At 41.0% G+C, this 23088-nt stretch overlaps 1 protein-coding gene across 1 annotated transcript in view; it reads right to left on the minus strand.

The window, feature by feature from the left end:
- Window positions 1-11462: 11462 nt before the first annotated feature.
- LOC140733581 (trifunctional enzyme subunit alpha, mitochondrial-like) overlaps window positions 11463-23088 on the minus strand; it is a 67074-nt gene continuing 55448 nt past the window's right edge. The window contains exons 16-20 of the mRNA XM_073057121.1: window positions 21205-21273; window positions 18923-19118; window positions 16251-16365; window positions 13731-13876; window positions 11463-11756 (exon numbers count right to left, since the gene is read on the minus strand). Of these exons, the coding sequence (XP_072913222.1) occupies window positions 11611-11756; window positions 13731-13876; window positions 16251-16365; window positions 18923-19118; window positions 21205-21273 (672 nt within the window). The 3' untranslated portion in view covers window positions 11463-11610. The remainder of the gene's footprint in view (window positions 11757-13730; window positions 13877-16250; window positions 16366-18922; window positions 19119-21204; window positions 21274-23088) is intronic.

Genomic DNA, 23088 nt, shown 5'->3' on the forward strand with positions numbered 1-23088 from the left:
TGATAAATTTAAAATTACTGACCCTTCCCACCTCTGATCCCCCCATTGAGGACTGGCTCACGGATCTCAGATTCCTCCTCCTGTAGTCAATAATCAGCTCCTTGGTCTTGCTGACACTGAGTGAGAGGTTGTTGTTGTGGTATCACTCGGGTAGATTTTTTTATCTCTCTCCTTTATGCTGATTCATCACCATCTTTGATGGAGATCCTTAACGATGGGTGCTGTATTTTTGAGGCATCGCTCCTGGAAGATGTCCTGGATGCTGATGTTCTGAACTTCCTGCAGCTTGTTTTGATCCTGTGCAGTAGCACCACTGTCCTCCAACTCCAAACAGTGATGCAGCCAATTAATACGCTCTACATGATACATCTGTAGAGATTTGCGAGTGTCTTTGGTGATACACCAAATCTCCTTAAATTCCTAACGTAATACAGCCGCTGTCACGCCTTCTTTGCAACTGCATCAATCTGCTGGGCTAGATCCTCTCTGAAATTGAAATTGTTCACTCCTTCCACTACTGATCCCTTTGACAAGTGTGTGTGCCCTCGTCTTACCCTTTCTGAAATCCACAATTAATTTTTTTGTCTTACTGACGTTGAGTGCAAGGTTGTTGCTGCAACACCACTCAACTATCTGATCTGCTCGCTCCTCTATACCTTCTCAAAGAAATCAAAGACAATATTATGGCGAAAGAGAGAGCATACAATATAGCAAAACCTAGTGGGAATTTAGAGGATTGGGCTGCTTTTAATAAACTAAAGAAGGTAACTAAAAAGCCATAAGGAGAGAAAAGATGAAACATGATATGGTGATATTGTGATATGGTGCAACTCAAACTACCTGCGTCTCAATATCACCAAGACCAAGGAGATGGTGGTGGACTTTAGGAGATCTAGGCCTCATATGGAGCCAGTGATCATTAATGGAGAATGTGTGGAGCAGGTTAAGACCTACAAGTATCTGGGAGTACAGTTAGACGAGAAGCTAGACTGGACTGCCAACACAGATGCCTTGTGCAGGAAGGCACAGAGTCGACTGTACTTCCTTAGAAGGTTGGCGTCATTCAATGTCTGTAGTGAGATGCTGAAGATGTTCTATAGGTCAGTTGTGGAGAGCGCCCTCTTCTTTGTGGTGGCGTGTTGGGGAGGAAGCATTAAGAAGAGGGACGCCTCACGTCTTAATAAGCTGGTAAGGAGGGCGGGCTCTGTCGTGGGCAAAGTACTGGAGAGTTTAACATCGGTAGCTGAGCGAAGGGCGCTGAGTAGGCTACGGTCAATTATGGAAAACTCTGAACATCCTCTACATAGCACCATCCAGAGACAGAGAAGCAGTTTCAGCGACAGGTTACTATCGATGCAATGCTCCTCAGACAGGATGAAGAGGTCAATACTCCCCAATGCCATTAGGCTTTACAATTCAACCGCCAGGACTTAAGAACTTTTTAAAAGCTATTATTAATGCTTTTTGAGATAGTGATTTAGATGCATATCATATTTTTTTTACTGAGTTAAGTATTGTATGTAATTAGTTTTGCTACAACAAGTGTATGGGACATTGGAAAAAAGTTGAATTTCCCCATGGGGATGAATAAAGTATCTATCTATCTATCTATGAAGGTAAGCTGGCCAATAATGTAAAATGGGGAAACAAATTTTTTTTTTCAGATATGTAAAAGAGAGGAGAGAATAGATAGCGGACCGCTGAAAAATAACTTTGGAGAGGTAGTAATGACGGACCAAAAAATGGTGGATGAACTTAATAAATATTCTGAGCCAGTCTTCACTGTGGAAGACTCTAGATGTCTGCCAGAAACTTGAGTGTGTCAGAGAGCAGAAGGGAGTGTAGTTGCTGTTACTAAGGAGAAGGTGCTTGGGAAGCTGAGAAGTCTGAAGGTAAGTAAGTGACCTGTACCAAATGGACTGCACCCCAGCACCCTGAAAGAGGTGGCTGAAGAGATGGATCATAGCTGAAGAGCATTAGTGATGAACTTTCAAGAATCACTAGATTCTGTAAGGGTTCCAGAGTGCTGGAAATTACTGATGTCACTCCACTCTTTAAGATGAGCGGGAAGCAGAAGAAAGGACATTTTCAGCCAGTTAGCCTGACTTCTGAGATTGAGAAAACATTGGAGTCCATTATTAAGGATAACATTTCGGGGTACTTGAAGGCACATGATAAAATAGGTCAAAGTCAGCATGGTTTACTTGAGAGGAAATCTTGCCTGACAAACCTGTTGGAATTCTTTAAGGAAACAACAAGCAGGATAGACAAAGGAGTCAGTGGCTGTTGGATACTTGAAGTGCTTACCAAGATCCCATGGTATCATAGGAGAGGTACTAGCATGGACAGAAAGATTTTTGGTAGAATCTCAGGTGGTGACTAGAGGGCGTACAGAGTGAGATATGCGAGCTAGTGGAGTGGTGCCACAGCAACAACCTGGCACTCAACATCAGTAAGACGAAAGAGCTGATAGTGGACTTCAGGAAGGGTAAGATGAAGGAACACATTACCAATCCACATCGAGGGATCAGAAGTGGAGAGGTTGAGCAGTTTCAAAATCCTGGGTGTCAAGATCTCTGAGGATCTAACCTGGTCGCAACATATCGATGTAGTTATAAAGAAGGCAAGACAGTGGCTATACTTCATTAGGAGTTTAAAGAGATTTGGTATGTCAACAAATACACTCAAGATGTACCGTGGAGAACATTCTGACCAGCTGCATTACTGGGAGTGGGGGGGGGGGGGGGAGCAGGAGCTATTGCACATGACCGAAAGAAGCTGCAGAAGGTTGAGAGGGTTGTAAATCTAGTCAGCTCCATCTTGGGCACTAGCCTACAAAGTACCTGTGACATTTTTGGGGAGCAGTGTCTCAGACAGGCAGCATCCATTATTAAGGACCTCCAGCACCCAGGGAATACTCTTTTCTCACTGTTACCATCAGGTAGGAGGTACAGAAGCCTGAAGGCACACACTCAGCGATTCAAGAACAGCTTCTTCCCCTCTGCCATCCGATTCCTAAATGGACATTGAACCCTTGGACACTACCCCATTTTTTATAATATACATTACTTCTGTTTTTTGCATGTTTTTTAATCTATTCATTTATTTTCTTTTCTTTATTATGTACTGCATTGAACTGCTACAGCTAAATTAACAAATTTCATGTCACTTGCCCGTAATAATAAACCTGATTCTGATCTTGATTCTGAAATTTGGCTGACAGGCAGGAGGCAGAGTGAGGGGAAAAAAGAGGATCTTTTCTGGTTGGCTGCAGGTGACTAGTAACATTCCGCAGAGGTTGGTATTGGGACAGCTTCTTTTCATGTTATATGTCAATGATTTGGATGACAGAATTGATGGTTTTGTGGACAGGTTTGTGGACAATACAAAGATAAGTGAAGGGGCAAGTCATGTTGAGGAAGCAGGGAGTGTTCAGGAGGACAGATGGGAAGAATGGGCAAATAAGTGCCCAGAAGAAATATAGTGTAGGAAAGTGTATGGTCATGCACTTTGGTAGAAGGATTAAAGACATAGACTATTTTCTAAATGAGGAGAAAATTCAAAAATTACAGGTGCAAAGGGACTTGGGATTCCTCATGCAGGATTCTTTAAAGGTTAACTTGCAAGTGGACTAGGTGGTAAGGAAGGCAAATGCAATGTTAACGTTCTTTTTGAGAGGACTAGAATACAAGAACAAGGATGTGATGCTGAGGCTTCAGAGGCATTGGTCAAACTGCACTTGGAGTGTTGTCAGCAATCTTGGGCCCTTTATCTAAGAAGAGATGTGCTGGCATTGGAAAGAGTCCAGAGGCTCACAAGAATTGTTCCAGGAATGAAAGGGTTAACTTGATGGCTCCAGGCCTGTACACACTAGAGTTTAGAAGAATGAGGGGGGGATCTCATTGAAATCTATTGAACATTGAAAGGTCTAGACAGGGTGGACGTGGAAAGGATGTCTCCTGTAGTGGGGAGTCTATCATATTATGGTCACTGCTTCCCAAGGATTCCTTTACGTTCAGTTCCCTAATAAGATCTGGGTTATTACACAACACCCAATCTAAGACAGCCTTTCCCTGAGTAGACCTGAGCACAAGCTGCTCTGAAAAGCCATCTTGAAGGCATTCAACAGATTCCCTCTCTTGCAATCTGACACCAACCTGATTTTCCCAATCCCCTTGCATGTTGAAGTCTCCCGTTACAATTGTGACATTACACTTACTTCATGCCTTTTCCAACTCCCTGTGCAATCTCAACCCCACATCTTGGCTAATTTTTGGAGGCCTATATATGATTCCCATAATGATTTTTTTTAACACTTGCAGTTTAACTCCCCGCACAAAGATTCGACATTCTCTGACCCTATGTCACCTCTTTCTCTGATAGTTTCATCTCTTACCATCAGAGCCACACCACCGCCTACACCTTCCTGCCTGTCCTTTCAAAACAAAGTATATCCTCTGATGTCAGGGTGTCAAAGGTTACAGGGTAAAGGTGGCAAATGGAGCTGAGAGGCATAATGAATCAGACTCGGTGGGCTGAATAGCCTAAACCTTTTCCTGTCTTACTGACACTCACTTTCTCACACATGCTCATTTGATCTCTCTAACCATGTATGTATTCACATTGGCTGCTATGCTTTAATGATTATACACTTAGCTCCAGAATAATAGAAATATAGAAACATCGAAAACCTACAGCACAATACAGGCCCTCCGGCCCACAAAGCTGTGCCGAACATGTACTTACCTTAGAAATGATCTAGGATTACCCATAGCGCTCTATTCTTCTGAGCTCCATGTACCAATTCAGGAATCTCTTAAAAGACCCTATTGTATCCACCTCCACCACCGCCGCCAGCAGCCCATTCCACGCACTCACCACTCTCTGCCTAAAAAAAACTTAGGCCTAACATCTCCTCAGTACCCACTTTCAAGCACCATAAAACTGAGCTCTCTCACGTTAGCCATTTCTGCCCCAGGAAAAAGCCTCTGACTATCCACACAATCAATGCCTCTTATCATCTTACACAACTTTATCAGGTCACCTCTCATCCTCTGTCACTTCAAGGAGAAAAGGCCAAGTTCACTCAACCTATTCTCATAGGGCATGCTCCCCAATCCAGGCAATATCCTTGTAAATCTTCTCGGCACCCTTTCTATAGTTTCCACATTCTTCCCGTAGTGAGGTGATCAGAACTGAGCACAGTACTCTAAGTGGGGTCTGACCAGGATCCTATAAAGCTGTAACATTACCTCTCAGCTCTTAAATTCAATCCCACGGTTGATGAAGGTCAATGCTCCGTATGTCTTCTTAACCACAGAATCAATCTGCGCAGCAGCTTTGAGTTTCCTGTGGACTCGGACCCCAAGATCCCTCTGATCCTCCACATTGCCAAGAGTCTTACGATTAATACTATATTCTGCTATCACATTTGATCTACTAAAATAAACCACCTCACACTTATCTGGGTTGAACTCCATCTGCCATTTCTCAGCCCAGTTTTGCATCCTATCAGTGTCCCGCTGTAACTGACAACCCTCCACACTATCCACAACACCCCCCAACCTTTGTGTCATCAGCAAATTTACTAAACCATCCCTCCATTTCCTCATCAAGGTCATTTATAAAAATCACAAAGAGTAGGGGTTCCAAAACAGATCCCTGAGGCACACCACTGGTCACTGGCCTCCATGCAGAATATGACCCGTCTACAACCACTCTTTGCCTTCTGTGGGAAGCCAGTTCTGGATCCACAAAGCAATGTCCCCATGGATCCCATGTCTCCTTACTTTCTCAATAAGCCTTGCATGGGGTACCTTATCAAATGCCTTATTGAAGTCCATATACACATCTACTGTTCTACCTTCATCAATGTATTTGTCACATCCTCAAAAAATTCAATCAGGCTCGTAAGGCATGTCCTGCCTTTGACAAAACAATGCTGACTATTCCTAATCATATTATACCTCTCCAAATGTTCATAAATCCTGCCTCTCAGGATCTTCTCCATCAACTTAGCAACCACTGAAGTAAGACTCACTGGTCTATAATTTCCTGGGCTATCTCTACTCCCTTTCCTGAATAAGGGAATGACATCCACAACCCTCCAATCCTCTGGAACCTCTCCCGTCCCCATTGATGATGCAAAGATCATCGCCAGAGGCTCAGCAATCTCCTCCCTCACCTTCCACAGTAGCCTGGGGTACATCTCGTCCGGCCCCGGTGACTTGTCCAATTTGATGCTTTCCAAAAACTCCAGCACATCCTCTTTCTTAGTGTCTATATGCTCAAGCTTTTTAGTCTGCTGTAAGTCATCCCTACAATCACCAAGGTCCTCTTCCGTAGTGAATACTGAAGCGAAGTATTCATTGAGTACCTCCGCTGTCTCCTACAGTTCCATACATACTTTTCGACTGTCACACTTGATTGGTTCTATTCTCTCACGTCTTATCCTCTTGCTCTTCACATACTTGTGAAATATGACAACACTAAAATTGCCAGAGAAGTAGAGAATAGTTTGTAAGCCTTATAAAACACTAATGTTGAAAGGAACGTATAACATATAATATAAATATGCAACAGAATATATGATATATTAATGCTTGTTGTACTCACTTCTGGAATTTGATTCTATTGACATTAATATTTCCAAACCAAATATTTTAAAGTACCACATACAGTCTGAATCACATTATGAACAGATAACTCCCTTGCCTAGTGTTGCTTCATTGACATACAATCAATCTATGTATATAAGCTATCTTATGTATCTTTTTATGTTTTATTATGATTGTGTTCTTTATCTTATTGTGATTTTATTTGGCCCACATCGTATACAGAGTAACAATTATTTCATTTTCCTTTACACTTGTATACTGGACATAACATTAAACAATCTTGAATTTTGAAAATGCATGCATCATTTGCAATGAATTAATGAATAATACATGAAACAGTGCCATCCACTGGCAACTCGTATGTAACTTGATTTCTATCCAATTTGTTTTGTCTGAAGCATCATCTTACAACAGATTTAGAGTAGAACATATATTAGAATCAGGATTAACATCACTGGCATATTTCATGAAATTTGTTGCTATGTGACAGAGGGAAGAAGCTATTCCTGAATTGCTGAGTGTGTGTCTTCAAGCTCCTGTCCCTCCCCCCCCCCCCCCCCCCCCCCCCAAATGGTAGCAATAAGAGGGCATGTCCTGGGTGATCAGGTCCTTAATGATCGGTGCCACCTTTTTGAGGCATCGTTCCTTGAAGAGATGCTGGAGAGTCCAGTTCCCATGATGGAGCTGACTGTGCTTACAACTTCCTGCAACAAATTTCAATCCTGTGCAGTGTCCCAGCCCCGTATCAGAGAGTAATGCAGCCAGTTGGAATGCTCTCCACAGTGCATCTGTTAAAACTTGCAAGTGTCTTTGGTGACATACCAAATCTCCTCAAACTCCTGATGAAATATAGCCACACTTGTGCCTTCTTTATAACTGCATTAATATGTTTGGCACAGGATAGATCTTCAGAGATATTGACACCCAGGAACTTGAAACAGCTCACCCTTTCCTCTTCTGATCCCTCAATGAGGACTGGTGTGTGTTGTCTCATCCTACCCTTTAAGTTACACACACACAAAATGCTGGTGGAACGCAGCAGGCCAGGCAGCATCTATAGGGAGAAGCGCTGTCGATGTTTTGGGCCGAGACCCTTCGTCAGGACTCAACAGGCCACTGTCTCCTATACCATCACCAACCTTATCAGCTCTAGGGATCTCCCATCCACTGCCACCAACCTCATAGTTCCCACACCCCGTACTTCCCGTTTCTACTTCCTACCCAAGATCCACAAACCTGCCTGTCCAGGTAGACCCATTGTCTCAGCTTGCTCCTGCCCCACCGAACTCATTTCTGCATACCTTGACACTGTTGTATTCCCGCTTGTTCAATCCCTCCCCACCTATGTTCGTGACACTTCTCACGCTTCGAATTTTTTAAATGATTTTTTAGTCCTGAGGGTCTTGGCCCGAAACGTTGACAGCGCTTCTCCCTATAGATGCTGCCTGGCCTGCTGCATTCCACCAGCATTTTTTGTGTGTGTTGCTTGAATTTCCAGCATCTGCAGATTTCCTCGTGTTTGCTTACCCTTTAAGTTCTTTGGTCTGATGCTGAGTGCTTGGTTGTTGTTAAAACACCACTCAAATCAGCTGATCTATCTCGCTGCTGTATACCTCCTTGTTACCATCTGAAATTTTGCCAACAATAGTTGTGTCATCAGCAAATTTATAGATGGCATTTGAGCTGTACCTAGCCACAGTCATGGGTGTAGATAGTTTACTCTTTTCCACAGATGCTGCCTGGCCTGCTGAGTTCCTCCAGCATTGTGTATGTGTTGCTGGTGTTAACTAAGTCTGTGTTCTGTAGAATTAGCATAAAAGAAACAACCATGTTGATGAAATAGATTTGACCACCTTGGGAGATGAAGTCTATAATGTAAAACGAACTATAGGCAAAGTAGGTAATTTACATTCATCAGCATAACTGAGAAGAAGACGACAGCTTTGTGAGGTAAATGCTGATTTAGGTCTAACATTCTGATTAGTTTGTAATTTAAATAAAGGTCAAACAATAAAGAAGTTGCAGAAGTAGTTTACAATTATTCTGCTCCTATCATCAGTGCAATGCAGTTCTGTAATGATATGGCTTCCACATTGAAATGTTCCAAGCAATGCTTTGTCTGTAACAGTCAGTTACAGATTAACGGTCAGTTGAATAGAAATGTGGACTTGGTAATCTTAGGGTTAAATGTGAACAGTTATTTACATTTTCAGAGTGATGGTGGGCATAAAGTGGGTACAAAATTTAATGATAGTGGAACATGTGCAACATTCCCTCTAATTTTTTTTTTACAGCTGTATGGACCAACTATTGCTCTAAGCAGGAAATTAATTACTATTATTTTTTTTACACAGCCTGAAAACTGCACATTATATAAAATTCCAACTGCACGGCAACAAAGGCTATGTGCGCAGTAGCATTTCTGTTACTCCGTAGCCCTGCACCCGTGAAACTTAGAGGGAAAAGTAAGTTTATTTACAGTGTGTATATTTATTTATATGTTGAATATGTAGTGTAAAAGAAGTAGAGGAAGTATTCATGGGTTCAATGTCCATTCAGAAGTCTGATGGCAGAGGAAGAAGCTGTTCTTGAATCACTGAGTGCGGTGCCTTCAGGCTCCTGTACATACTCCCTGATGGTAACAATGAGAACAGGGCATGTCCTGGGTGAGGTGGGAGGGGTCATTAATGATGGATGCTGGTGTCTATGATAGAGCTAACTCAGTTTACAACTTTAGGCAGCTTATTTTAATCCTACGCAGTGTCCCCCACCCCACCAGATGGTGATACAGCCATTTAGAATGCTCTCCACAGAACATCTGTAGAAATTTGCAATTGTCTTTGGAGAAATACCAATTTTCCTCAAACTCCTAATGAAATATAGCTGTTGACATGCCTTCTTTACAAATTTGTCAATACGTGGGGCCCACGATAGATCCACAGAGAAGTTGACACCCAGAAACTTTTCCAATCTGATCCCTCAGTGAGGACTGGTGGGTGTTCCCTTGACTTACCCTTTCAGAAGTCCACAATTCTTTGGTCTTGGTGACATTCAGTACAAAGTTGTTGCTGCAACACCACTCAACTAGGTGATATAACTCACTCCTGTACGCTTTCTCATCACCATCTGAAATTCTGCCAGCAGTTGTGTCGTTAGCAGATTTGTAGATGGCAATTGAACTGTTCCTAACCACACAGTCGTGGGTGTAGTGAGCAGAGCAGTGGGCTAAGCACACATCCTTGAAGTGCACCAGTGTTGATTATCAGCAAAATGGAGATGTTATATCCGATCTGCACAGACTGTGGTTTTCCAGTGAGGAAGTTAAGGATCCAATTGCAGAGGTAGGTACTAAGGCCCAGGTTTTGGAACTTTTTGAACAGTAAGAATAAGACCCTAAGATATAGGAGCAGAATTAGTCCATTTGGCCCATTGAATCTGCTTGCCATTTCATCATGGCTGATCCAATTTTCTTCTGAGAATTTACAAATGCTAATTTGATGTCAAAAGATTTCTCTGTTAATTATTCTTTCCCTCTCCCTTCACTCTTTTTCCATTCCCCACTCTGGCTTGTCTTTTCTCTTCTCCTGCCATCATCTCCCCTGGGTGCCCTCTTCCTCCCCTTTCTCCCATGATCCACTCTCCTCTCCTATCAGATTCCTTCTTCTCCAGACCTTCACCTTTCCCACACATGTGGCTTGTCCTTTCACCTTCTTACTCATCCTCCTTCTCCCCACCTTTTTATTCTGCTCTTCCCCCTTCCTTTCCAATCCTGATGAAGCGTTGCGATCCAGAACATCGACTTTTCCATAGATGCTGCCTGACCTGCTGAGTTCTTCCAACATTTTGTTGTTACAAAAGCACAAATATCTTTTCCTGAATACAATAAATTCAAAATCTTGATTTCAACATTGGAAAAAGAGCATCTTTTGCTCTCATAATATACACCTATTTAGTTTAGTAATAGCATTAATTTTCTTCTGTTTTTGATGCTGTGGGAAACTTTTATTACAACCAAATTAAAGAATTTTGACACTAGGATGTTTGAGTTATGTCTACAACATGCTTAAAAAAAAGACCAATATCAGGACTGACATCTTTTAAAGTGTTACCATCGAAGTGTTCTTTTAAATTACTCTGCAAATCTGAGCTGAGGGAACTGACACTTACTTGGACTCTCTTTGGACTTACCAGCTCACACTGCTAAAAAGCAATGGCCTTGCTGTATTAGCCTTGACAAAAGCTTACCAGCTAATTTTAACATGTCTGTATCAAAATGCCCTCATACACAGTTCCTAGACAAGATGTGAATATTGAGTAATACTATTTTCCCTTTTCTTTTTAGTGCTCGCCTTATTGTAAAACTGGAGCTATCTTCAGTTTGGAGGGTTTTTTAAAAATCTCACTGAAAGGGTCAAACCACGCTAGATCTACTTCCCCTTAGGATAAACATGTTTTTACAGTTTGTTCTGCATAATGTAACAAATACAAAATTAAGTCAAACATTCATATTTTAAATTCAAATGGTATTTAATTCATTTGCTAAAGAGGATCACTTTCTACTTAAGAGTTTTATAGTGGATTACCAACCCAAAATATTGTTTCTAAATATACTATGTCAGCTAAGTTATTAAGGGTCAAAATATTATTGTATTTTAAAGATTGCATTGGAATGGCTTTATTGCTACCTTGTAAGTAGACAAATCTGATATGAACTTACCAAGCTTCACAAAGAAACTGGACAAATTTAAGTGCAAAATTGAACAGCAATATGTATAATATGTAGAAGAGATGTGCAACCAAGTTGCAATTGAAGGCACTAATCAACAGCGACTAAAAGATCCAGTATTATGAGTTATTAGATTGCATGTCATTTAATATTAAATTGTTCAGATAAAACTAGATCATGTATACAAAATGCAACCTTTTTACAGTGTCACATTCAGCAATTATGTACATTTTTATTGGTTTAGTTTTGTCAAGTAGAAATTTCATTTTATTGATGGAACTTCTTGCTTTTGTTCTTTGCGTAGTCCAGCAGCATCTGGCAAGGTGTGAACTCAGCACCATAAACATTTTCATATTTCAACAGCTTGTCAACTAGCGTGCTTGCTCCATAGGAATCTATGAACTTGAAAGGCCCTAAAGAAAATGAAACCCCATAAAAATTAATTTAATTCTGAGTAATATCGGCACTGTTAAGATTCTTTAAGCTATTATTGTATAATAGAACAACTGATAATTCATTGTATGGTTGAATGGAAATGCTTTTACTGGTAATAATATAATTTAAAACTCTAGGTTCAGGACTTGTGGATCCCCAACCTTGTTTGCTCCAAATTGAATGTTTCACAGCAAAAGAGCAAGCAGACAGTTGGGAGAGGTGAAAGATATTCACTTTCTCTAATATTTCTCCCTCTCCTAATTATACACAGTTCCTAACTTACTGAGGCTCCAAATTGAATGGCAGAATAGACTACAATGGACAACACACACAACACTGGAGGAATTCAGCACGTCAAGCAGCATGTACGGAGGAAAATACAGTTGACATTTTTGGGCCGAGACCCCTCATCAGGACTTGAGAGGATGGAGGTAGGAGGAGGAAGACAAGCTCTCAGGTGAGGGCGAAGGTGGGTGGGAGGGGAAGATGAATGTGAGAACTTGGGAGGTGGAAGACGTATTGAGTTAGAGGAGGAACCTGATAAAAATGGAATAAAGGGAAGATGAAGAACCAGAATGAAGTGATAGGCAGGTCTTGAGGGTATGAGGGGCGTTGGGGAGGATTGCACAGAAACGTGTCAAGTTAAAAGTGGCCTGTTAAAGCTGTTAATTTTTCCTGAAACTTTAACAGCATGCATGACTATAACATGCTGAAAATTTATCACATTTGGCTTTTATAGTACTTTTCCATGCTGATGGGAATATAGACAATTCTTTGGCATGAGTTGTTAGAACTTGAAGACCCAACAGCATTTGCCTGCAGCATTGAGAAAATCTATAGAGAATTAACTTATGTATGAGACAAAATGTAAAAGCTAATTCTAAATTAAAAATCACCATAACATGTTTTGAAATACACATACATCACAAAAACAGAGTATTTGACAAATACTTGAAAACAAAATACTCTTACACAAAAGTCACAAAATTAACTAGGACAACATGATATTCAGTTATTTGGTCACATTACCAAAAGAACAAAATATTAGGGGAAGGAAGTATAACTACTTGATATCAAGGCAACATTTAATAAAAGCAACAAATCAGTGAAAACATACCACAAATTCAATAGCTGCAAGAACAATGTGGTAAGTGACATGCATCTTGCACCTTAATGGCTTTGCACTAACTACAAGGCACAACTTAAGGGTTGTATGGAGCATACAATTACCTAAATGAATAACTCTTCACTTTCTTCGCCAGGGGCTTCCAATCTGGGGTCCACAGACCCCTTGGTTAATGGGAGGGTCCACAGCAGAAAAAAGTTTGGGAATCCCTACAGCAGCCACATTTTTCTCAAAACTAAACATTCACCATAAGAACTGCACAGTTCATTATAGTGACTCAGCATTCTTTTCTCAAGAGAAATTAAGGATAGGTAATTAAATGCTGGCTTTGTCAGTAATGCCTTCACCTCCATGAACAAAAATGATTGATGTCTGGCATCCTCTTCACCTACCCATATAAAAAAGGCAAAAATCAACGTGCAAAGGAATCTCACCATTCATTTCCCTTCATGTGACAGAACACTGGAAATTTATGCCAATTTTTTTTTTCGCCTTCAAGCCTATGTATAATACTACCTTGTTATCAGCAGTTCACAACTAGGCTCCCCAAAGAGAATAAATAACAGTATACTTCTATGGTAGTTATTAACAAATTAACAGTGCAGAATAAACTCTTCCAGCCTTTTGAGCTGCACCACCCAGCAAACTCCCTCACCTAATCATGGGACAATTTACAATGACCATTTAGCCTCCTAACCAGTACGTCTTTGGAGGAAACCGGAGCATCGAGAGAAAACTAATGCATTTCATGGGGAAAACATACAAACTCCTTACAGAAGACGCCAGGGTTGAACCCCGTGCTATAATAGTTTGAGTAATTTCTCACCTCCAAGACGTGGTGGGAACCCTAGGCCAAAAACAGCACCAATGTCTCCTTCAACTGGGTTACTTAATATTCCTTCCTGAAGGCACATTACTGCCTCATTTGCAAATCTTGATACCAAACGCAATTGAATATCTTCATCTGTTGAACTTGAGAGGGAGAAAACAAAACTAGCAAATTTGTTTGCAAAATAAAGACTTTACCAGAAGGATGATCCTGCTCTTTAAGAAGGAAGGGAGGCAGAAGAAAGGAAATCATAGGTCATTTAGCCTGACTTCAAAGGTTGGGAAGATGTTGGAGTCCATTATTAAAGATAAGATTTCAGAGTACTTGGAGGCACATGATAAAGTAGGCCATTTAGCATTGTTTCCTTAAAGGGAAATCATGCCCGACAAATCTGTTGGAATTCTTTGAGGAACTAACTGGCAGGACAGCGGAAGAGTTTAGTGGATGCTGCTTATTTGGATTTTCAGAAGGACTTTGACAAGGTGCTGCACACAAGGCTGCTTAACAAGATTAGAGTCCATAGTATTACAGGAAAGATACCAGCACGGTAGAGAACTGGCTGACTGACAGGAGACAAAAACCTCCAGTGGGGATGGGGGGGAGGGCCTTTTCTGACTAGCTGTGGTAACTACGTAGTGGTGTTCTGCAGGGGTCAATGTTGGCACTGCTTCTTTTCACTTTGTATGTCAATGATTTGGATGACATATTGATAGCCTTGTGGCCAAGTTTGCAGATGATATAACAATAGATGGAGGTGCAGGTAGTGTTGAGGAAGCAGTGAGTCGGCAGATGGACTTAGGCAAATTGGGAGAATGGACAAAGAAGTGTCAGATGGAACACAGTGTAGGGAAATGTACTCAAAGTAGAGTTATTATCAAAGTACGCATACAGGATACAACTGTCCCCCACAGGCAGCCACCCAACTCGTTCAAGAAAACATTAAACACCCAAGGCACAAAAAAAAAAGAACAAACTGTGCAAATGGCAAAAAGCAAGTGAACAACACATAGGATATCATACATCAAACCAGTAGTATTCAGTTTAGTTCAGTTCAGTCCCGCGTTGCAAGCCAATGCAGGCTGTAGGGCCACTCTTCGCTGAAGCACCCCAGTCTGCATTGAATGCCACAATCAAATTGATCAAAACAGCAAAAGGGTAACCAGAATCCCAGAACAAATCCAATATGAACCTCAAGGTCCTCCAAAATGAGTATGATCATGTACTTTGATAGAAGGAATAAAGGTGTAGACTATTTTCTCCCTGGGGAGAAAATTCAAAACTCAGAGGTGCAAAGGGACTTGGAAGTCCTTGATTCCCTAAAAGTTAACTTGCAGGTTTAGTGGTGGCAAGGAAGGCAAATGCAATGTCACATTCATTTCAAGAATTTCTAGAATTTAAAAGCAAGGATTTGATGCTGAGGCTACCACACTTGCAGTAGTGTGAGCAGTTTTGGGCCTCTTATCTAGGAAAAGATGTACTGGAATTGGAGATTGTCCAGAGGAGGTTCATGAGAATGATTCCATGAATGATAGGGTATGAGGAGCATTTCATGGCTCTGGACATGTTCTCGCTGGAAATTATAAGAATAAGGGAGGGATCTCATTGAAACCTTTCGAATACTAGAAGACCTGGATAGAGTGGATGTGGGGAGAATGCTTCCCATTGTGGATGGATCTAGGACTAGAGGGCACAGCCTCAGAATACAGTGGTAACCATTTAGAACAGACACGAGAAGGAATTTCTTTATGCAGAGGGTACTGAATCTGTGGAATTCACAGCCATGAATGGCTGTGGAGGCCAAATCACTGGGTATACTTAAGGCAGAGGGTTGATAAGTTCTGATTAGGGCATGAAGGGTTATGGGGAGAAGGCAGGAGATAGAGGCTGAGAGGGAAATGGATCATATGATGAAACTGTGCAGCAGACTTAATAAGCCAAATGGCCTAATTCTGCTCCTATATCTAATGGTCTACTGGAAAGAATAAGCACTTTGTTAGTTTGCAAACTTGATCCACTGGGGAAAAAAAATATTATCCAAGGCAAAAACTTGCAGATTTAGTTCTTTTAACAAAGCACTCAACAGGGGGCATTATCAAACAAATAGTGATGGTGTGCCAGAATGTATTGAGACCAGTAGCCAAAAACTCATTCAAATGTTGATTTTAATTAGCATCTTAAGGTTAGCAGAACTGGAAGAGCTAGGCAGCTCTGAACATGGCCACTCTGGTGGGGTGAGATTTAGACAGGAACCCATATTTGCTAGTGTTATGCATTTTCCTGCAACACCTGGCTTAATAACAGTCCCAAGTATTCGAAAATAAATACCTGACTGCAAAAATTCCTTGTGACATTCAAAATCCATTAAAAATATATAAATGGAAGCAATAATATAAAAATCACTTACCTGTTCACTGGAACTGTTATCTAATTTCTTATTGACAATGGAACTGAAAAAATGTAGATAAAATTATCAACATGTGTATCTGAAGGATTTATAAAATATTTGATTTTACGTACACTTCAGGGTTTTCAGGCAGTTTTAAATGATCTAGAATTTCCTTAGCACCAGGATTCACATTTTTGGCTTTCACGCCTGCCTGGTAAAGATAACAACCTTTGCCTGTCTTACGGCCTGAAATTGAAAAAATAAAATTAAATTTGATTAGTTTGGATAAATGTGAACCTGAGAATTTTAATAAACTTTTCGGTACTTCAGCATTCAATCGTGTTGAGAAATTCCTTGATTCTTCTATTTTATTATGTTTAAAGTGAGCACCTTAATATACCAGTCATCTCCTAATGTAAGTAATAATTTCATAGGTTGTTTAGGTCACTTGATAACTTGTGTAAAAGGAGAAGTTCACAGAATGAGACTGAAGAATTATGTGGCTCTGGTAGCAGAGTTTCTCAGAGCTAGTAGAAACATTAAGAGATAAATGGTCAGTGCAACAATGAGTAAACATTTAGAAATAAATAGTGAGAAATTATGGGATGGGAAGGAAGTGGAGAAGATCCACTGTAGAACCTAAGGTTTTTAAAATAAGGGAAATAAGCTTTATAAATTCAGAAATGATTAAATTCTGAGATAAAGGTGGAAGATTAAGTAACATTATGCAATGATACTGAAGCAAAGTGCAAAAAAATGTTTCTCACACAGCTTGCAATAAAGCATCAGAGAGAACTGAGCACTGAAATCAGTGCAAGGACTACTGGAATCGAGTCAGGGTGGCAGAGGTCAGGTGTGATTTGGTTGGAAAGACTTTTTAATAAAAGATGTAAAGTTTGAAATCAGTTACAAAATCAGCTTTGAAAGGGAGAATATAACTACAGTTGTGAAGATACCTGTTGCACCCCGTGACCCTGTGATCTGTCTCAAAGGCTGATGTTAGGCTGTCTTTAAAGAGGGTGGACCCTCACAAGGTGGAAGGTCTCAATCGAGTAACTGGTAAGGCTCTGAAAACTTGTGCCAAACCAACTGGCAGGAGTATTCAAGGACATTTTCAACCTCTTTACTATGGGCCGAAGTTCCCACTTGCTTCAAAAAGGCAACAATTATACCAGTGTCTAAGAATAATAATGTAGGCTGCCTTAATGACTATCGTCCAGTAGCACTCACATCTACAGTGATGAAATGCTTTGAGATGTTGCTCATGACTAGACTGAACTCCTGCCTCAACAAGGATCTGGATCCATTGCAATTTGCCTATCACCACAAAAAGTCAACGGCAGATGCAATCTCAATGGCTCTTCACATGCCCTTAGACTACCTGAACAATAACCATAGCTCAGCATTTAACACCATCATTCCCACAATCCTGATTGAGAAGTTACAAAACCTGGGCCTCTGTACCTCCGTCTGCAATTGGAACCTTGACTTCCTAACCAGAAGACCACAATCTGTGCGGATTGGTGATAATATCTCCTCACTGAAGATCAACACCAGTGCACCTCAGGGCGCTTACCCACGGCACTTCTCCCTATATACCCATGACTGTGTGGCTATGCCTAGCTCAAATACCATCTATAAATTTGCTGATGATACAACTATTATTGGTAGAATCTCAGATGGAGATGACAGGGTGTACAGGAGTGAGATGTGCCAACCAGTGGAGTGGTGTCACTGCAACAACCTGACACTCGACGTCAGTAAGACGAAAGAGCTGATTGTGGACTTCAGAAAGGGTAAGACGAAGGAACACATACCAATCCTCATAGAGGGATCAGAAGTGGAGAGAGTGAGCAGTTCCAAGTTCCTGGGTGTCGAGATCTCTGAGGATCTAACGTGGTCCCAACATATCGATGTAGTTATAAAGAAGGCAAGACAGCAACTATAATTTGGAGTTTGAAGAGATTTGGTACATCAACAAATACACTCAAAATCTTATATAGATGTACTGTGGAGAGCATCCTGACAGGCTGCATCACTGTCTGGTATGGGGTGCTTGCAGCACAGGACCGGAAGAAGCTGCAGAGGGTTATAAATTTAATAAGCTCCATCTTGGGTGCTAGCCTACAAAATACCCAGGACATCTTCAAAGAGTGGTTCACAGAAAGGCAGTGTCCATTATCAAGGACCTCCTGCACCCACAGCATTTCTCACCCTTTTCTCACTGTTACCATCAGCAGGGAGGTACAGAAGCCTGAAGGCACACACTCAGTGATTCAGGAACAGCTGCTTCCCCTCTGCCATCCGATTCCTAAATGGACATTGAACCCATGAACATTACCTCACTTTTTAAATATATATTATTTGTTTTTTGCACAATTTTTAATCTATTCAATAAAGGTATACTGTAATTGATTTACTATTATTTTACTTTGTTTTTTCCCACTTCTATATTATGTATTGCATTGAACTGCTGCTGCTAAGTTAACAAATATCATGACACATCCTGATGATAATAAACCTGATTCTGATTCTGAAAATCCAGTGTAGAAACTGGAAAAGAAGCCAGCTGAGAGATTATGAAGGAAATAAATTGATTTCTGGCACAAAACAGAATCTCGGCTCAAGAACTTAACTGTATATTGCGACAAGAATTAAATAATTAACAGAAATGGTGATGCTATGGTCACAGAACTATTAATAGACACCAAACGTTCAGGCATTTTAATTAATTGAGGATTATAAAAAATGCATTTCCATATTTTGCCTTTAACTAAGTCAAATTACAGCTGATGTTACTTACCTAAAAATCCCTTTTCAACCATCCTTTTCAGTACTTCAACATTTCCACCTGCTAATCGAGAGCCAAAGGCTTTCCCCAAATCTTCTGCAACATGAGCTGCTACATCAACACCAACTTCATCAATCAGCGTGGCAGTGCCTACAGGAAATCCGAAGGCAGTTGTAACCAAATCCAATTTTTTTGGATCACCAGTTTCCTAGAAATTTAAATTGTTGGTATATTAGACACACAAAAAGAATGTTATTTCAATATATACAATATTTTTGCTGCATTCTATAAAATTTATTGCTAAAATTAGTAGACTGAAGAAAGGCCCATCTAGTTCAATTCAATGCCTGGCATCAACAGTTAAAGAAACAGTACTGAAGAAAAATTGCCATTATCACTGGTGAAAGTATGCATAAATTCTCATTATCCAGAGGATTTCATAATTTTTCAATATTTGCTGACCGGGTCAACAATGCTACAATGCAAAATAAAATCAGTTTGTAATGTTAATGTCATCAGCAGCTACAGTTCATTATATCTAACCACATGTAACCACCATCAGGTACAAGTTCTATTATTTGATACATTGATTTGAATTTAACTGTCGATGGCAGGCACTGAATGATTCAATTTTGGCCAAGTCACAGAATTGTATGGTGTTTTAATACTGCTCTGATGATGAACATTTAACGTACTATACATTCATATTAAGAATTATGACTTTGGATAAAAGCTGGTAATCAGAAAATAGATTTTAATGCTAGGTAAGTTTGGTATAGATACTTAAAGCAAGGGGCACTGTTCCAACAGAATATTTATAGAGGATATGCATAAAATTTCCCATTTATTTGTTATAAATGCTTTACTATTAGCTGAACAACCACTGATTAACTTTGAAAAAATTTCCAGTGTATCAGCTCAATGAATGCAAATAGTTTATCTCAATTTCCATCCCCTTCTTGCTGGAAGCAGATCAGTGCTAGAGTATAGGTCATATATAATCCTGAAATAAATTCCGCCAGAAAAAGCAGGATCTCCCAGTGGCCACCCAATTTAATTCCACTTCGTATTCTCATTCGGATATGTCTATTCATGGCCTCCTCTACTGTCGCGATGAGGCCACACTCAGGTTGGAGGAACAACACCTTATATTCCATCTGGGTAGTCTCCAACCTGAAGGCATGAACATCGATTTCTCAAACTTCCAGTAATGTCTACTCCACCCCCCTCACCATTCCCCATCTCCTTTTCCCTCTCTCACCTTGCCTGCCCATTTCCGGTACTCGCCCCCTCTTTTCTTTCTTCCAGGGCCTTCTGTCCTCTCGTATCAGATTCCCCCTTCTCCAGCCCTGTATCTCTTTCACCAATCAACTTCCCAGCTCTTTACTTTAACCCCCCCACCCCTCCTGGTTTCACCCATCACCTTGTGTTTCTCACTCTCCCCCACCCCCATTTATCTCTACTCATCATTTTTTTCTCCAGTTCTGTTGAAGGGTCTTGAACTGAAACGTCGACTGTACTCTTTTCCATAGGTGCTGCCTGGCCTGCTGAGTTCCTCCAGCATTTTGTGTGTGTTGATGAAATAAGTGTGCCACATTTTGACACACAGCAACTTACAGTATAACCAGGTCTATGCTGTCCATCTATTTTCTCACCGCATTTCCATTAACTCTCAACAGACTGAGTTACACATGAAGGATGAATTACTGAGGCTGAAAAACCAACTAAGTCACATATCTTTGGGAGGAAACTGCAGATGCTGGTGGAAAGCTACAGGATCACAGGGAGAACATGCGAACTCCACACAGACAGCATGGGAGGTCAGGACTGAACACAAGTTGTTGGAACTGTGAAAAAGCAGTTCTGCTAGCCATGCCATTATACACACTAGATTGTTTGGGTGTTTGTTGATTATTAACCACAGAATGCAGACTAATCATTAGACTTTGGTCATAGGCAAAATCATTGGAAACTGATCAAGAGCAAGGGATTAAACAAACTGAGAAAAAGTGGTTTGCATGGATTTAAAACTGCAATCAGAATAAAAGTCTTCATAAACGGGAGGGGGCAAGAAATGCAAAGTTTTCTTTGAAAATTACAACAGAACCAATTCAAACATTTAAGAAAATGTTCCATTTATATTCAATAATTTGGAAACTTCTCCATAATGTATGAATGTTTATACCATATTGTACATATGTTTATGCAATAATAAACCAACTTACATTAAAATACTAGTAAACCCATTATGAAGACCAACAGTTTTAAATGAAGCTAACATAATCTAAACAAACCTGTAAGATTCTAAGTGCTTCTGCCAATGTAGGTGCAAGACATCTTGTTGTATAAAAACCAGGGCCGTCCTAAAGAAAATAAAGTCAATTTTCAATTATAGAAGAATACACTTTTTAAGCAATTGGCCCTCCCAATAGAATTGTATCCTTAAAAGTCTTTTCTTTGATAATTAACCTCTGTTAAAATAGAACTGCAATTTGTCTGATCAATTTTTAAACCTCCAAGTCTATACACATGTCCCTACCCTAGAAATTACTAGACTTACCCATAGCTCTCTATTTTTCTAAGCTCCATGTACCTATCCAAAAGTCTCTTAAAAGACCCTATCATATCCGCCTCCACCACCGTTCCTGGCAGCCCATTCCACTCACTCACCACTCTGAGTAAAAAAACTTACCCAACATCTCCTCTGTACCTACTCCCCAGCACCTTAAACCTGTGTCCTCTTGTGGCAACCATTTCAGCCCTGGGAAAAAGCCTCTGACTATCCACGCGATCAATGCCTCTCATCTTATGCACCTCTATCAGGTCACCTCTCATCCTTCTTCACTCCAAGGAGAAAAGGCCAAGTTCACTCAACCTATTCTCATAAGGCATGCTCCCCAATCCAGGCAACACCCTTGCATATCTTCTCTGCACCCTTTCTATGGTTTCCACATCCTTCCTGTAGTGAGGTGACCAGAACTGAGCACAGTACCCCAAGTGGGGTCTGACCAGGGTCCTATATAGCTGCAAAAGGCTCCTGTTGACAAATGATCCAAACAATACACAACCTAAATGAGAACAACAACTGATCAGTAATGGTTACTCTTCCAGCAATTTTACATTTCACAAAAAAATTCTAAATTGGCATCCATTGCTCCAGTAACTGCATTTCTAAATAGAGCTTGGTAAGTACCCTGTAGAATAGCTCGGCTGACGGGAAGTGCCAAAGCTACCGGCCCGGAGTGCGGACAGATGGGCGCCACCCCTAAACCTGTTTAGCACACTGAATGTTCATGGGGAAGCCGGTGCTAAAATATTCTCAGACGACTTAATTCAGGCTCAGGGTTTCGTAAGTAGCAGAGCAGCTACCTCGCTGCGATCTGCTGAAGCAAACTTTAGTCGGCCGATAGATCCTGGGGGGGGGGGGGGGGGCATGAACCCTGTTGCACTCCTCGGTCGGTCACTCTCTCCAGACTGCGACTGCCGCGGCCCTGGGACGGGGACCTCCGGCCTTGACCTTGTCCTCTCACCCCATCCCTGACCAGCCGCACTTGGCCAAGACGTCTGGCGGCGGGCGGGCGGGAGGCTGGAGTTCGGGCCCGGAGGCTGTCTAATTAGGCAATGAAGCCCTCAAAACTGCTTCAGTACCTTGAGTCCAAGCATCCCGCACTGAAAGACAAACCAGTTGAGTTTTTCCAGCGGAAAAAACGTGAGCAGCGCAGGACAGAAGCTAAGTGCTGAGAGCTGCGAAAAACTAAATTGCGGTATAGACTGGACATAAGGAACCTGCTTCGAGTATCACTGTATTCCCGTTATGTTTAATTATCCCCCCACCCCCAGTCGGCTGGTCTGCAAGAATATTGTCAATATTAAACCGGAGAAAAAAAAAGGGTGAGTACCCCTGGTGTTTATACATTATTTCTACTTCCGGGTTGCGGGGTTTTACTTCTGGTCTTTTCTGTGCATGCGTGTAACTAATCGATCTGGAGTCGATCTTGCCTTTCACTAAGGCTGTGGTAGGGGATCTTGGGCTTAAAGGTTGGTGACCACTACTGTAGAAGGTAATAGTGTCTTGCTTTTTGATTTGATCAGATCAACATGCATAGAGACTGTTGCACCAAGATCATGCATTCTACCTAGCATGACATTCTATATTGGCTTGGGAAAAAATAATATTT

The sequence above is a fragment of the Hemitrygon akajei genome, chromosome 9 (genome assembly GCF_048418815.1).
Source record: "Hemitrygon akajei chromosome 9, sHemAka1.3, whole genome shotgun sequence".
In the NCBI taxonomy this organism is placed as follows: domain Eukaryota; kingdom Metazoa; phylum Chordata; class Chondrichthyes; order Myliobatiformes; family Dasyatidae; genus Hemitrygon; species Hemitrygon akajei.